Here is a 17,393-nt window from a genome sequence, read left to right on the forward strand (position 1 = left end):
TCTCTGTCTGGTAAATATGGCTGCTAATTGCACGCCTATGGTGCCAACTAAGTGCATCTAATTAGATGGTGGAAATAAACACAAAACAATTAGCAACTCACTCAGGTTAGTAATCTTGTGCATGTGTAGTACATCTGGTGGTAAGTCCAGAATGTCTGGATTTGCCACCGCTGGTAGGTAGGTTGAGTGTCCCCACCACTGTCCTGGGCGGGTGATGGTATCCAGGCAGATAGGAGCAGGAAGCCGGAAACTGGAGGTCCATGGAATGCAAGCAGGCTGGAAGTGGCCTCAGGGATACTCAGGAGGGGCTGTGCAATTTGAGGCATCTTAGCATTAATAAATGTGTTGTTGTCCTGAGTATAATCTCAGGAGGGTTGATGGGATGCTTAATCCCAGTTGTCAGTGGGCAGAAACACCTGACCCACTGTGCCTATCCATAAGCTCTTTTTATGTATCCATTGCCTACCTAATATATTAAACCCAAAATCAAAAATGGAAAATATTGCAGCTTACCAATCATTATATGTGGTGGCTGCATTTGTTTTCTTTTTTAGGCCTTTTTCATCTGGTGATCTAGTCAGTAACAAACCTCCTGTGTTAGCGTGCCTCCACTCTGGATTAAGGGGACACAGTAGACAGCAGCATTGTTTATCTGGGGGAAGGGGAGTGTTAGATGGACTAGCAGATTTAGATACACTAAGAAGTTGAAGCCAAACACTGCAGTTACACATGATAGGCAGCTTTCACATGGGGTGGACTCCGGCTGCGATCCGCTTGCTCAGCAGGGGATCTCTCCACTAATCCCTGCTGAGTAGGCGGATGGCAGGTCTGTGTCTGGTCCGTTCATGCAGAGAAGACACAGGCACAGACCGCTCTCCACTATGGGCTCCATTTACACCTGACCGCCATCCAATCCGATCCACCGGACGGATGACAAACATATCCCCATCCGTCTGTTTTTGGCGTATCGGATTGGATGTAGGCGGGTGTAAATGGACACATGTCCTTTTACACCCACTGCTCCATAGAGAAGAATGGAAGTTCCGATAGGGTCCGCCTGAAGCTGGAACGTCCTTGTGAAAGGGCCCGAAGTTACAGCAGCAGTTTTTTTCCTTTGGGATAAAGGTTTTACATGAATAAAAAAAATCTTATCATTGTAAGCACCCCAGTGGTACAGTATATGGTTTGACTCCCTGTAAACTGATACATTATCAGGACAGCTTGTTCTTTTCAAAAACAACAGACTTACTAGCTGGATCGCCAGATGAAAATAAAAGAAAGAAAGAAAGCCTAAAAGGGAAAACTAATGCCGCGTACACACGGTCGAACTGTTTGACGTACTTAGTCCGTCATACAATCCGATGGACAATCCGGCGTACTTTCCACTGAATGGACTTGACCACACACGGATACACAAACAGTCCGACGAAAGCTTGCGCGATGACGTACAGCACGTACGACGGGACTAGAAATAGGAAGTCCAAGACACAGCAAAGCCCTGTAAATCCTTTCTGGGCATGCGCCATTCTTAGTCCGTCGGACTAGCATACTGACGACCGTATTGTCCGCTGAAACCAAAGTACGACGGACAGATTTTTGGAAAAACTGAAATTCTTAGTACTCCGGACTGCACGCTGAAAAAGTCCGCTGAAGCCCACACACGAGCGGATTGTCCGCTGAAATGTGTTTCAACTGACTAAGTACGTCAAACAGTTCGACCGTGTGTACGCGGCATATCTCATCTATGAATTGGTAAGCTGCAATATAATAAATGTTTGCTTTTGGATTTAATATCACTTTAAGTTAGAGCATCCTTTTTAAACATTTTAAAGTAACATATTTTTACTGCTTTACTTACTTACCAGGAGTAGTCATTGAAGCCTTACATGCTATTTCAAGTGAAAACCACAAAGTAATGAAAAACACCAGACAAGATGGTTGCAGCATCATTAGATCAGACCTTATATCTTGTTTTGATTCTAAAAACAGACAGAGAATACATGTAAAAAAAAATACAGTGCATCCTGTAGTAGCCACATACATTACAATGCTTACAACTGCAATTGAGCAATTGAATAAAAAAAAAAAAAAATGATGACAACAAAGCTAAAGTAAGGGAGCAGAATGAGTAAATGACATCCAGAATGCTACAATTTCTGTGATTGGACTTCCTATACTTTTGGTTGCTTCCAGTCATTTTTTTTTTGCAAGGAGTGTTCATAAAAAAGATAGGGGGTCTCTTTACCCATATAAGAATCTAAAAAAAAAATCCCTGGGCTTAATAATGTAACAGTACAGCAAATGTGGATGTTCTAATGTACAAGTGCTCTTCTATGATAACTTCTTTATGAGCTTAACCTTTACAGAGGTTACAAAATAAATAGACTCCCATAGGTTGGCGTGTAAACCTCAAAAGTGGGATTTTAAAGGCAATTTTGGACCAAAAAAAGGAAAAAATATATATAAAAATACATAAAAAATACAAATTTATTAATACAAAAATGAATCACAGAATTCATATGAAAATAGACCATGAAAAACACACATAAACATGCATTATAGATATTACAGCATAATTGACAGAAGTGGTGAAATTCAACTACATAAATTGAACCATCCAAGCGATTGGCCAAAGACGGTAAGGAACGCATGGATTAGGAGGGGCGGTGCCCCTGCGCCCCCTAATGGAGTGGCCACAGCGGACTGTACCTATAGGTAACCATCATGCATGGGAGTTTACTCCCACTTTAACCAGTTAAGCCCCGGATCATTTGGCTGGCCAAAGACTAGAGCACTTTTTGCGATTTGGCACTGCGCCGCTTTAACTGACAAATTGCGCGGTCGTGCGACGTGTTTCCCAAACAAAATTGATGTCATTTTTTTCCCCACAAATAGAGCTTTCTTTTGGTGGTATTTGATCACCTCTGTGGTTTCTATTGTTTGCGCTATAAACAAAAAAATAGTGTCAATTATTATTTTTTACTTTTTGCTACAATAAATATCCCCCAAAAAATATATAAAAAAAACATTTTAGTTAAACCCTCAGTTTAGGCTGATATTTTGGTAAACAAAATTGCAATAAGCGTTTATTGATTGGTTTGCACAAAAGTTACAGCATCTACAAAATAGGGGATAGTTTTATGGCATTTTTATTAATAATTATTTTTTCACTAGTAATGGCAGTGATCTGCGTTTTTATCATGGCGGACAGATTGGACACGTTTGGGGATATTTTGGGACCATTCACATTTATACAACGATCAGCACAATGAAAAATGCACTGATTACTATGTAAATGTGATTGACAGTGAAGGGGTTAACCACTAGGCGGCACTCTAGGGGTTAAGTGTGTCCTAGTGAGTGACTCTAACTGCAAGGAGGGGCTGTGTGTGACACAACACTGATCACCACTCCCGATTACAGGGAGCTGTGATCAGTGTCAGTAGACAGAACGGCTGTGACAGCTTGCGGCTTCACAGGCAGGTACCCACTGCCCATGCGTGAGTCGTGTTGCGCCACCTGAATGGTCTGGCAGTCTTCTGGAACCTGTGACGTGTCCCAGAAGACTGCACGGGGGAGAGGAGAACTTTCTTTGGATCGCCTAGGCAGAAGTGGGAGCAGGTACCTGTCAAAACTAGGTGCCCATTCCCACACACAAAAAAAAAATGGCAGGGGAGGAGTACTTAAAGTGGAACTTCTCCTTTTGGGTGAAGCGCCACTTTAAGTTAAATTTCAAAAACTGAAGTAAAAGTAAAAAAATAGTTAATAATGGTATTAAACTCAAAACCGAAAATGTAAGATATTGCAGCTTAACAAACCTTAGATATGGTGGATGCATTAATTTTATCTTTTTCGTTTTTTTCCCTCTATTTTCACCTTGTGGTCTGACCAGTAAGGCTCATTTCATACCTATGTAGTTTGCGTTTGATCTATTTCTGCAGTGCTTTTTGTAGTGCATTTTGAGTTTTTGCACACACATTTTTGATGCATTTTTCATGCTTTTTATACCCAATTTGTTTTTGTGTGGATTAAAAAACTTAAAATGTAAACAGTGGCAAAATTGTTTTAAAAAAAGTCCCTGACCCTTTCCAGAAATGCAGTGGCTGACAAAATCATAGATGGGAATGTGTCCCATAGGTAAAATGTTAAATGAACTGCGGTATGTTTGTGCAAAAGCAATAAAGGAGTAAGTAACAGAGTATAGAGGTCAGGAGTAAGTAATGCAGAGTTAAGAAGTCACTAGTATGTACTGCCTTTATTAAGGTAACTTAGTAATGTCCCATTAAAAAGAATAGAAGATTTTAGGGTTCAGCAGTAAGTGAAGCAGAGGTCAGGGGTCAGTAGTATGCAGTGCAGAATGCAGGGGTCAGGGGTAAGTAAAAAAGCATTCACCGGTCATTAATAATTAATGCAGAGTGAAGTGGTCAGGAGTAATTAATGAAAAGTTCAGCAGTAAGGAGTACATAATGTAGGGTACAGAGGTCACGAGTAAGTAATGCAGATTGCAAAGGTTAGTAGTATGTGATGCAGTATACATGGGTTAGTAGTAACACAGAGTTCAAAGGTCAGTAATATGTAATGCAAAGTTCAGAGGTCAGTAATAAGTAACGCAGACAGCAGGGGGAAGAAGAATGTAACACAGCATTCAGAGGTCAGTAGTAAATAACACAGAGTGCAGTGGCCATAAGTAAGTAATGCAAAGTTTAGAGGTAAGCAGTAAGTAATGTGAAGTGTAGAGGTCAGGAGGAGTAAATAATGCAGATCGTAAGGTCAGTAGTATGTAATGCAGTGTACAGGGGTCAGGAGTAAGTAATGCAGAGAGCAGAGGTCAGTAGCAGGTAATGCAGAGTGTAGGGTAAGTAGCACTGTGTTCAGAGGTCAGTAGTATTGAAGATCTAGTGCAGAGATCAGTAGCACATAACACAAAGTGCAGAAGTCAGAAGTACCTAACACACATCCCCTAACAAGTAAAACTACTGCCCCATTTTAAATTCACTCACCGGACCTCAGATGCAGTAGTGTTCAGCAGAGTGAGGCAAGTTCTCCCAGATCCCTCTTTTGACTGTGTGATATGACATGTATATCAGAAGCCTGGAGTATGACTTATGCAGGGCAGGACTTAAGGCGGTGGGGGGCCCCTGGGCTAGAGTCACTTTCGGGCCCTACCTTCTATACATTACTTTAAAAAGAACAAAATGATACATACACAAACTATGTATTAGAGCTACACAATTCAGGATATACTGAGAATAAAATTAGAGATCACGATTCTGAACAACCAATTAAACAAAATTACATAATTTATGTTAATTGCTGAAGTCTATTAAAATGTTAAATTAATCTGAAAATTAAGATTTTTTTTTCACAAAATTGTCATTGTAATAGGTTATTTCTCTCACATGGCATGTGTATGCCACAAATGACACCCCAAAATACATTCTGCTACTAAGTATAGCGATACCACATGTGTGAGACTTTTTTACAGCCTGGCCACACAGAGAAGCCCAACATGCAGGGAGCACCATCACGTGTTCTAGGAGCATAAATGACACATCTAACTTGTTGACTACCTATTACACTTTTGAATGCCCTGGAGCACCAGGACAATGACACGTGACACTGACGTGGCACTGGTGACAGATGGCACTGATACGTGACACTGATGTGGCACTGATGACAGATGGCCCTAATACGTGGCACTGATGACACGTGACACTGATTACAGATGGCACTAATATGTGACACTAACAGATGACACTAATAGGTGGCACTGATGACACTGATGACATATGGCAATTATACATGGCACTGATGACAGATGGCACTTATACGTGGCACTGGGGACAGATGGCACTGTGAGCACTTTATTTTCCCCTTTTTTTACCTTGATGCTGCAGTTTGCTCTCCCTTCTCACACGCTGTCTCTGTGTGAGGAGGGAGAGCCGGTGATGAGAGATGATCTCGCTGATCGAGTGCTAAATGGCCGCTGTGATTGGCCATTTAGCACGATCTGTGATTGGCTATTTCCAAGGGACACGGCCAACACAGAACTTCCCCGATGCACGCCCGCAGATGCGCGCATTGGGGAAGTAAACAGGAGGGCATCCAGAGACGTCCTCCCGCCAATTATCATTACGAATAGTTTAAACTTAATTTGTTTTAAAACCTTCGAGGGATGCTAATAACAGATTGTGTAAGTAGTAGCAAAGGTGTTTATCTATGACAGGTAATCAAACCAATCTGAACAATATTGGCTGAGCCATTGTGTGTTCCCATCCCCCTTTCCTTTTGTTTTGTTCCCGGCAATTGGAGTCTGCGCTGCAGCCGTCTTTCGTCTATAGTGCGGATGCCTAGTGTTTAAAACGTAAACAGGTGGGCCCCCTATTGGACAGGGCACATGGGCTTGGGCCCAGTCAAGCCCAATGGTAAGTCCGGCCCTGGACTTATAAATATATATGTGGTTATAGATGCATGTGTATGTCCCTGGGTCTCTGCCTCCATTTTCCTCCCCATATACCCAACCAAGTGCTTACCGGGTTCACAAGCTGAAATATTTTTAGATGTCTATGGCTGATAAGTATTAAGCCCACTCATATGATATATTAATGCTACTCTGACCCTGAGGAAGATTGACAAGGAGGAAACTAGGATCCACTCTGAGGTGGGGTTAGGCTGGGTTCACATTGTTTGCAGAGCGGCTCACAGCAGGGGTCCGGTCCGTCCCTGTTCTCCATTTTAGGGGTGATTCAGGTCTGAATTTTTGCCTAAATTCAGGCCTGAAACAGAGCCAAAGCCACACAGGACCGCTCAGCAGTGTGCGCCACAGCCGCCCCCGGAAATGTGTGAACCGGCTCCATTTAGAGTCGGTCATACTTTACTGTCATGCGGGGAAACTTGCATCCAATTAGCATAAGTTGAACCCAGCCTTCAGAGACAACAACTGATTCCTACAGTGGACTGACATGGCAGGGGCACAATCAACCTGTCATGACCATGATTGATGGGTAGATTACAATCCAAATCGCAGTGCATTACTGGCTGATGATTGGCCAAACATGCACTATGACCCGCATGCTTGGCCAATCACAGCGCCGGCAGCGAGGAGAGCCAAAATTGGCCACAGGCATCCTGCCTGTGGCCAATTATGGCTCAGGCGGTTTATTACACGGCCCACACTATATAAGGCCGCCTACACGGCGGCCTTGCGTAGTGTGTTGGGGGCGGCTCAGAGACAGATAGGCAGAGACAGTGTCTAAATTTCTTTTGAACCTAGTGCAATTACAGTTGGTGTATTGTGCCCCCTGCACAGTGTACACCTGCAGCTACCCCAATTGCTGGTGTTGTCCTGGTCCTATACCACAGGCAGCTGCAGCAGTTACAGTCGGTGTATTGTGCCCCTGCACAGTGTACACCTGAAGCTACCCCAATTGCTGGTGTTCTGGTCCTATACCATAGGCAGTTGCAGCAGTTACAGTCGGTGTATTGTGCCACCTGCACAGTGTACACCTGAAGCTACCTGAATTGCTTGTGTTGTTCTAGACCTATACCACGGGCAGCTGCAGCAGTTACAGTCGGTGTATTGTGCCACCTGCACAGTGTACACATGAAGCTACCCCAATTGCTTGTGTTGTTCTAGTCCTATACCACAGGGAGCCGCAGCAGTTAAAGTCGGTGTATTGTGCCACCTGCACAGTGTACACCTGAAACTACCCCAATTGCTGGTGTTGTTCTAGTCTTATACCACAGGCAGCTGCAGCAGTTACAGTCGGTGTATTGTGCCACCTGCACAGTGTACACCTGAAGCTACCCCAATTGCTGGTTTTGTTCTATTCCTATACCACAGGCAGCTGCAGCAGTTACAGTTGGTGTATTGTGCCACCTGCACAGTGTACACCTGAAGCTACCCCAATTGCTGGTGTTGTTCTAGTCCTATACCACAGGCAGCTGCAGCAGTTACAGTCGATGTATTGTACCACCTGCACAGTGTATACCTGAAGCTACCCCAATTGCTCGTGTTGTTCTAGTCCTATACCACAGGCAACTGCAGCAGTTACAGTCAGTGTACTGTGTCATCTGCTCAGTGTACACCTAAAGCTACCCCGATTGCTGGTGTTCTCATCTCCCTGCAGGCCATTAGTATGTTTGGAAGGCCAACAAGGAGAGGCAGACAGTCATAAGCCAATAAAAGAGGGCAAGAAGCAGGCTCTGTGTCTAGAGGCAACAGTGCTGGTCATGGACGCGGTACATTGTCATCAGAACATGGGACACGCTTGTCCTTATTTTCGGGCAACTGGACATGTTGAGCTGCAACATGCTGAAGACTTGGTAGAGTGGATGACCAAGCTCTCCTCACCCTCTCTCACCCAGGCTCAGGGTACTGGCAAAGCAGCTGCCAATGTGGCCTCTTCCCTCGTCTCAATGGCATCAGTCACTCCTTCCTTAGACCCAATATGTCCTCCTGAGGAGTCCCCCGAACTGTTTGAGCACAGTGTTGGGTACATGCTCCAAGAGGATGCCCAGCGTTTTGAAGGCTCTGATGATGATACCCAGCTAGAGGAAGGCAGTAGCATGAGCCCAGAGAAAGGGGATGCCCAAGAAGGACAGCAATCTGGCAGTCATGTTCCACCAGCTTCAGTATACTGCCAGGTTTGCTCCAGTGATGAGGAGAGAGGGGATGATCAGGTCACTGACTCCACGTGCGTGCCTGATAGGAGAGAGGAGGAGGAGGCACACCTCCAATGAGGCAGGATGCCCTCCAGGGGCCAGCTTAAGGACAGCACACCGACTGAATCACACTGCAGAGCTCCGACTGTGCAGGGCGCTGCCTCTGCACGTTATTCCAAAAGTTCTTTGGTGTGGGCCTTTTTTGAGACGAGTGCATTAGATCGTACCTCTGCTATTTGCAACATATGTCTAAAGCGTATCTCGTGCTGCCAAAACATCAGCCGCTTGGGCACCACATGCTTCACCAGACATATGTTGACCTGCCATGCAGTTCATTGGCAAGTGTACCTTACAGACCCACACCAAAGAACAAAGCGGACCACTCCTTGCTCCTCGTCAGCTGGGATCTCCAACCCCACTAGACCTTCAGTCCTATCTGAAACCTGCGCTGAGAGGAATGAAGGTGTAGAATTAGGTGTGTCACAGCCAAGTACTTGCGGGCACTCTGCTAGCTGCTGGACCATCAAAATAAGTTCACTCCCAGCCATCCACATGCCCAGCGGCTGAATGCTAGCTTGGTTAAATTGCTAGCACTTCAACTGCTGCCTTTTCAGTTGGTAGACTCGGCCCCCTTCCATGAGTTTGTGCAATGTGCGGTTCCTCAGTGGCAGGTTCCCAAATGCCACTTTTTCTCATGGAAGACGATTCCGGCTCTCTACCGGCATGTGGAAGGCAATATCCATGCCTCACTGGACAGGGCAGTCAGCGGTAAGGTGCATATTACCACTGACTCATGGTCCAGCAGGCATGGACAGGGACATTACCTATCTTTCACGGTGGAGGAGGATTGTGTTAGCATGGAGGTGGAGCCTGGCACTCAGCCTCAGCAGCAGTCTTTTAGGGATGATTTACAGTCCCAAGAAACCCGTGGACTTGTACGTGGCTAGGAGTAGGTGGCTGTGATCATGTCATCCTTAGTGACCCAGAGGACTCCGGACCGAATGCCTCAGCTAAACTACGCTGCAAGGCCTCCCTGATCCTGCAAAGCCTGCGGAAGGATCCTCGTATTCAGCAGTTCAAGGAGAGGGATCATTACTGGCTGGCAACTCTCCTTGATCCACGGTACAAGGGTAAGGTTGCGGACCTTATCTTGCCATCGCAGAGGGAGCAGAGGATGAGACATCTCCGGGAGGCCTTGCAGAAAGGTCTGTGCAACGTGTTCCCAGAGACTGGGAGGTTACAAATTCCTGGTCCTGGACAACATGTTGCTGAGGCTTCGGTCAGTAACAGAAGGAGCGGTGGAGAAGGTGGCCATCTGACCAATGCATTCAGACAACTTTTTAGTCCACAGCCCCAAGGTATTATTGGTTCCAGCAACCATCGCCAGCGTCTGATTTACATGATGCAGGAATACCTAGGGGCAAGGTCAGATCCCTTCAAGACTGCCTATGCTGATGCTGAGTGACTATCCTGTTATGCTGACTGACTATCCTCTTCCCTCCTCAATGATCCTGCTGATAGCTTGGAAGAACATTTTTGGTTCTGGACGCCGACACCAGTGGCTAAGGCCCAATTTTTAAGCCCCTGTTTAACAGGGGCATGTAATTACAATTTTTGATGCAATATTTTGCAGGAGGGTTCGTTGCTGCGCTCAACTACAATATTTGTGAGTCGTTGCAGTGTCGTGGCACCAGCACCAGTGCCTAAGGCCCAATTTTTCAGCCCTTGTTTAACAGGGGTGTGTAATTACAATTTTTGATGCAATACTTTGCAGAAGAGCTCATTCCTGCACTCCAACTAGAGTATCTGTGAGAGGTTGCAGTGTCGTGGCACCAGCACTAGTGCCTAAGGCCCATTTTTTAAGCCCCTGTTTAACAGGGGCGTGTAATTACAATTTTTGATGCAATACTTTACAGCAGGGCTCATTCCTGCACTCCAACTAGAGTATCTGTGAGAGGTCGCAGTGTCATGGCACCAGCACAAGTGCCTAAGGCCCAATGGGGGCTAACCATGCCATTTTTCTCAATGATTTTCATCCATATTGCCAGAACCAGACAATACATTAAAACCGCAAGCAGTTTTAAATGACTTTTTTTCCGTTAGAAATGTCATTTTTTGCAGGGACTGTTCTAAACACGGGAAACACGTGCCACTTCACAGGCATACTATAGACACCCCCAGGCACGGTATTTAAAGGAATATTTCACTTTTTTTTTCACTTTAAGCATCATTAAAATCAGTGCTCCCGAAAAAACATCACTTTTTAAAACTTTTTTTTGCATTGATACATGTCCCCTGGGGCAGGAGCCAGGTCCCCAAATCCTTTTTAGAACAATAACTTGCATATTAGCCTTTAAAATGAGCACTTTTGATTTGGAACGTTCAAGTCCCATAGACTTTAATGGGGTTCTAAAGTTCGTACGAATTTTCGGTCTGTTCGCAGATTCTGGTGCGAACCAAACCGGTAGGTGTTCGGCTCATCCCTAATTTTGACCTGATAAACAAGCGATGTCTTGATATACAAGTAGCGTCATGTCACAACTGAATAGAAAAGAGAAGAGAGGCACCTCTAAGTGTAGAAATATTGTTACAGTGTAGCACATTGCTACAATAGCGTAGCAATATGGTTACCTTTAATAAAGCTACAACATTTAGCAACTGACACGGTTGATGATTAAAACAGACACATCTAAATATGCAGGCATCCGGGGTAAAGCTGTCCACAAAGACCAATGGTGGCGTACCTTGGCACCCCAGATGTTTTGGAACTACATTTCCCATGATGCACCACTACACTGCAGATTGCATGAGCATCATGGGAAATGTAGTTCCAAAACATCTGGGGTGCCAAGGTTCACCACCATTGACATATACCATAGAGGCACCTCTCTTCTCTTTTATACTCTGTAGCTCCTGATGGATTTTACTTCTAATCCCCTTTTGGAGGCTGCCATTTGTGGATGGACATTTTATGGTTACACAACCACATTTGTATAATCTTTTTTATATGAATTATAAACTTAAAGACCTATGAATAAATGGTTGTGGAACGAATCATCTGAGTTTCCATTATTTCTTATGGGGACATTTGCTTTGATATACAAGTGCTTTGGATTACAAGCATGTTACTGAAACTAATTATGCTCGCAATCCAAGGTTTTACTGTATGTATAAATATATGTAAATCTTTATCTAAATGGGCAAAGCAACAGGTTTGCTTTAGGCCCCTTTCACACTGGGGCGGTTTTCAGGCGCTACAGCGCTAAAAATAGCGCCTGTGTAGAGCCTGAAAAAAATGACCCCTTTCACTCCAGTGTGAAAGCCGGAGGTGTTTACCGTTGACGGCCGCATCGCCCCAGTGTGAAAAGGGCCTTAATCTCCTACACCTCTCTAAGATTTACTTACCTTTCATTTGCTCTTCCACCGCCCCTGACAACTAAAGAAAATACCCAGTACTTTTAAATAATGGAGGATCATGGGACTTAGTCAGACTATCCGTCTAGGGGACTTCCCTGCTGAGATTAGCTGCAGCTATACAGTGGTGTGAAAACGTGTTTGCCCCCTTCCTCATTTCCTGTTCCTTTGCATGTTTGTCACACTTAAGTGTTTCGGAACATCAAACCAATTTAAACAATAGTCAAGGACAGCACAAGTAAACACAAAATGCAATTTGTAAATGAAGGTGTTTATTATTAAAGGTGAAAAAAAAATCCAAACCATCATGGCCCTGTGTGAAAAAGTGATTGCCCCCCTTGTTAAAACATACTATAACTGTGGTTGTCCACACCTGAGTTCAATTTCTCTAGCCACACCCAGGCCTGATTATTGCCACACCTGTTCACAATCAAGGCATCACTTAAATAGGAGCTGCTTGACACAGTAAGGTCCACCAGAAGATCCTTAAAAGCTACACATCATGCCGAGACCCAAAGAAATTCAGGAACAATTGAGAAAGAAAGTAATTGAGATCTATCAGTCTGGAAAGGGTTATAAAGCCATTTCCAAAGCTTTGGGAATCCAGCGAACCACAGTGAGAGCCATTATCCACAAATGGCGAAGACATGGAACAGTGGTGAACCTTCCCAGGAGTGGCCGGCCGCCCAAAATTACCCCAAGAGCGCAGCGACGACTCATCCAAGAGGTCACAAAAGACCCCACAACAACCTCCAAGGAACTGCAGGCCTCACTTGCCTCAGTTAAGGTCAGCGTTCATGCCTCCACCATCAGGAAAAGACTGGGCAAAAATGGCCTGCATGGCAGAGTTCCAAGGAGAAAACCACTGCTGAGCAAAAAGAACATCAAAGCTCGTCTCAATTTCTCCACAACACATCTTGATGATCCCCAAGACTTTTGGGACAACATTCTGTGGACCGATGAGACAAAAGTGGAACTCTTTGGAAGGTGTGTGTCCAAGTATATCTGGCGTAGAAGGAACACTGCATTTCATAAAAAGAACATTATACCAACAGTAAAATATGGTGGTGGTAGTGTGATGGTCTGGGGCTGTTTTGCTGCTTCAGGACCTGGAAGACTTGCCGTGATAAAAAGAACTATGAATTCTGCTGTCTACCAAGAGATCCTGAAGGAGAATGTCCGACCATCTGTTCGTGTACTCAAGCTGAAACGAACTTGGGTTCTGCAGCAGGACAATGATCCTAAACACACCAGCAAGTCCACCACTGAATGGCTGAAGAAAAACAAAATGAAGACTTTGGAGTGGCCTAGCCAAAGTCCTGACCTGAATCCTATTGAGATGTTGTGGTATGACCTTAAAAAGGCCGTTCATGCTCGAAAACCCTCTAATGTAACTGAATTAGGACAATTCTGCAAAGATGAGTGGGCCAACATTCCTCCAGGACGCTGTAAAAGCCTCATTGCACGTTATCGCAAACGCTTGGTTGCAGTTGTTGCTGCTAAGGGTGGCCCAACCAGTTATTAGGTTTAGGGGGCAATCACTTTTTCACACAGGGCCATGATGGTTTGGATTTTTTTCACCTTTAATAATAAACACCTTCATTTACAAATTGCATTTTGTGTTTACTTGTGTTGTCCTTGACTATTGTTTAAATTGGTTTGATGTTCCGAAACACTTAAGTGTGACAAACATGCAAAGGAACAGGAAATGAGGAAGGGGGCAAACACTTTTTCACACCACTGTACAAGGGATTGTGCTGAGGATCCAGGCTACAATTCACTAAGGAAAGTCTCTTGAATATTGGAAGGTGGCATCCAAGTATCCAAGGACACTGTGAGTACAGACCTGTGTGCAGGATTTTGGTGACTGCAGCTGCTGCAGCCCCTTGTTTATTAAGCCTAATGTTTGCCAATCCTGGGACATTACATATGGTGTCTCAGTGCTGTCCATTTTTGGGCTACCACTGAAGGGGCTGAGGGAGATTTACTAAAACTGGTGCACACAGAATCTGGAGCAGCTATGCATAATAACCAAATCAGCTTTTAGGTTTTTAGCCCTTGTTCACACTGGGCCGATCTGACATGTCAAATCGCATTCCAAATCGGAGCCTATTGCCAGCAATGGTATGGTCCGAATCGGTGGTCCGAAACGGTGTGATGCTGACTTTGCGGTACTACTTTCCTAAAAGTAGTTCCTGCACTACTTTTGGCAACTTCGGGGGTGACACTTCTCTGCCCAGTGACATGTCTCCTAAAGTTATTTCCAGGTATCGCGGGCTCCGGCGCTGTGATTGGCCAGAGCCGTGATGACGTCACTCCCACGCATGCGCGCAGGAGCCGCCGGTAACAGCACATCAGCTGAGGCAACGTGTCGTTGCTTCAGTGCATATGTGCCGATGACGTTGGCACATGCTGATACAATGGATATCTCCTAAACCATGCAGGTTTAGGAGATATCCACGCTAGCTACAGGTAAGCCTTATTCAGTGGAGGTGTATCCATAAGGGCGCACGGGTGCCGCCCCCTCTCTCCAGCCACCCCCTCTATCACCAATAGATAGATTCATGCATTGCATGAATCTATCCATGGCTGCCACTGCCACCCACTATTCAGGCCCCTTGAATTAGAGCGGTGGGGGGGTTTGAAGCACCTGACTAGAGTCGCAGTTCACCCAGCTGTGTTTTGTTTTTTGTATTTGGAGATGATTGCATGATTATATTATTACCGATCATGTTTTTCTTTTTTTTTCTAAAATATGAATATATAAATATGAAGGTAATTAATTTAAAATGTTTTTGGTGTTGTTTTTGTATTTAATGATGGTTGCACAATTATATCACCTATATTACCGATCATGTTTTCTTTTCTTTTTTTAATGACTGTAATCCATATTTCACTGAACCACCTCTCTGCCAATCAGGTGCTCGGGTCTGTTACACCTTACCTGATTGGCTAAACTGACAGGCGCTGTAATTGAACGCCATGGCGTCCAATCATAGTAGAGGATGGCAGGAGAGTACGGGAGAAGATATCGGAGACATGGAGGAGCATGTCCATAGAGGAGCATGGAGGACAGGACACCGCCCGCCCGCACCGCCTGCTGCTGTCACCCCCTGCCCCACCGAGATGGGCACAGTTGTCTTGTGGTTTGATGGGCACAGTGGCAGCTTTTGATGGGCACAGTGGCAGCATCTGATGTTACAGTGGCAGCGTTTAATGGGCACAGTGGCAGCGCTTGATGGCACAGTGGCAGCATTTTATGGGTATGGTGACAGCGTTTCATGGCACAGTGGCTGTGTTTGATGGCACAGTGAGGCTGCAATTGATGGGCTTTTTTTCTGAATTTTTCAGTTTGTTTGCACCCTCCCAAAAATTTTGAGCACCACCTGCCACTGGCCTTACTATAGGCTTACCTGTAGTAAAAAGTGGTCTGTAAGGGTTTACAACTACTTTAGGCAAATAAGCTGAAGGTAGGCACTGATTTGTTACTATGCACAGCTGCTCTAGATTCTGTGTGTACCAATTTTAGTAAATGCCTCCCCCCCAATGTTACTAAGAGTAGCTACAGAGCAAAGCCTCATACACATGATCAGATTTTCTGCAGGCAAAATGTCAGACTTTTGTCCGAAGGGCATTGGCCAGGAACTTGTCTTGCATACACAAGGCAAGGAATTGTTGGCCAACAAACACGAACATTGTGATATACTACGTGTTTTTTTTTAGCTCTTTAGCGCCACCCTTTGGGCTCCTTCTGCTAATTTTGCGTTAGTAGGAGTTTGGTGAGTGTTGATTTGTGCTTTTCATTTTGCGCTTTTCAGTTTGATTCTTAACGGCCATTCATCAACCAGCCATGTTGAATCGGTAGATATAATGTCTTATTTATTATTGGCCTGGAATTATTGCTTTGACCCAAAGCCAGTCCAGGAACAGGAGGAGGAGGATTTCTTGGACCAAAAATTGGTTGCTTTATTAATCGTGACCAATTATTTGATATGCCTTTGCTGCAGGAGCTCCAGGAGAATAATCTGGATGATTTTCGGAATTATCTACGGATGACGGACCCCTGCTTTCAGCAACTCTTGGCATTGTTGACCCCCTATATTGAGAAGCAGGACACATGCATGAGGCTTTTATTTTATTTTTGGTTGAATAATGATTTGATTTGGTATATTTTCTATATTTTTTGGATGCACAGAATGCTCTTTTTGGTTAAGTTCTATTGGCAGATAGCATGTATAATTGTATTTGTTTTCTTTTTTTAATGCACAATAAAAAAAATTGTGGAGAATAATACCTGGCTATGTGTTTTACTTCAATTGACAGTTTGGGAGTAGACAGTTATATTTTAAAAAATACAATGTAAAATTAGCAAGGGGCACCAACATAGTTGTATCTTTGATCTTAAAAACTACAGGATAATGGTGTTGTGGTAACTTGCACCAAAAAAATAAAATAAAAAATAACAAGCATAATAATATTATTCTTGATATCACTAGAAAAAAATATCACTAGAAAAAAATGGCCTTTGAAAATTGGCCTTTGAAAATTTGTTTGCCATAACCCCAGCAGTCCACCAGCAAAGCAGCTCCATTATTATCCCATTAAAGAAGAAAAAAATTGTGCCCTGAATTTTGAGATTTCATAATTTGCCACGTCACAAATGTTAATTCTCCATTACGAACGCTAATTTACAAGACCGATCGTTTTCGGCTCGTCCTTGCTTCCAAGCATGTGTGTTTGTACTTTAGACTTTTGTCCGACGGACTTGTGTAGACACGCTCAGAAAATCCAACAACAGACATTTGTCTGCGGAAAATTTATAAGCCTGCCATCCAACATTTGTCCGCGGAAAATCTGACAGCAATTGTCCGACGGAGCGCACAAATGGTCATATTTTAGGCCAACAGTCTGTCATCACACAATTCCCAGGAGGAAAATCTGTTTGTGTGTACGAGACTTTAGGATTGTCCTTTTGTTGCTGTTCAGGATTTCCGAGTATCCCTTGACTTACTATGCCATATCCCAGTTATTCAGCAATACATTTGATAGAAAAGCAACTCCTACAATGTTTATTGAGCCTGAAGAGTATCTATTGTTTTGTGCCTGGCTGCTGACAATTCAGTGGGCCCTCTCAGGGTGGGTGCTACATTAATAAAAATAGTAAACCATGGCATACATTTATATTTGATCAAATATTTTATAAAAAAAATATGAATTCATTTTATCAAAATATATAACAGCTTGTAGGCAAAAAATACAATCATATGAAATGTAAAACAATCAATGCAAAAATAGATGGCAAATGAAAAATTAGG

General features: G+C 44.0%; 1 protein-coding gene across 1 annotated transcript in view; it reads right to left on the reverse strand.

Moving 5' to 3' along the window:
• LOC143982233 (granulocyte-macrophage colony-stimulating factor receptor subunit alpha-like) overlaps positions 1-17,393 on the reverse strand; it is a 105,145-nt gene that overhangs the window by 61,163 nt on the left and 26,589 nt on the right. Inside the window, exon 2 of the mRNA XM_077480778.1 lies at positions 1,863-1,979. Within this exon, the coding sequence (XP_077336904.1) occupies positions 1,863-1,950 (88 nt within the window). The 5' untranslated portion in view covers positions 1,951-1,979. The remainder of the gene's footprint in view (positions 1-1,862; positions 1,980-17,393) is intronic.

This window comes from Lithobates pipiens, unplaced genomic scaffold, assembly GCF_037356315.1.
Source record: "Lithobates pipiens isolate NorthernLeopardFrog02 unplaced genomic scaffold, aLitPip1_a1.2 Scaffold_16, whole genome shotgun sequence".
NCBI lineage: Eukaryota > Metazoa > Chordata > Amphibia > Anura > Ranidae > Lithobates > Lithobates pipiens.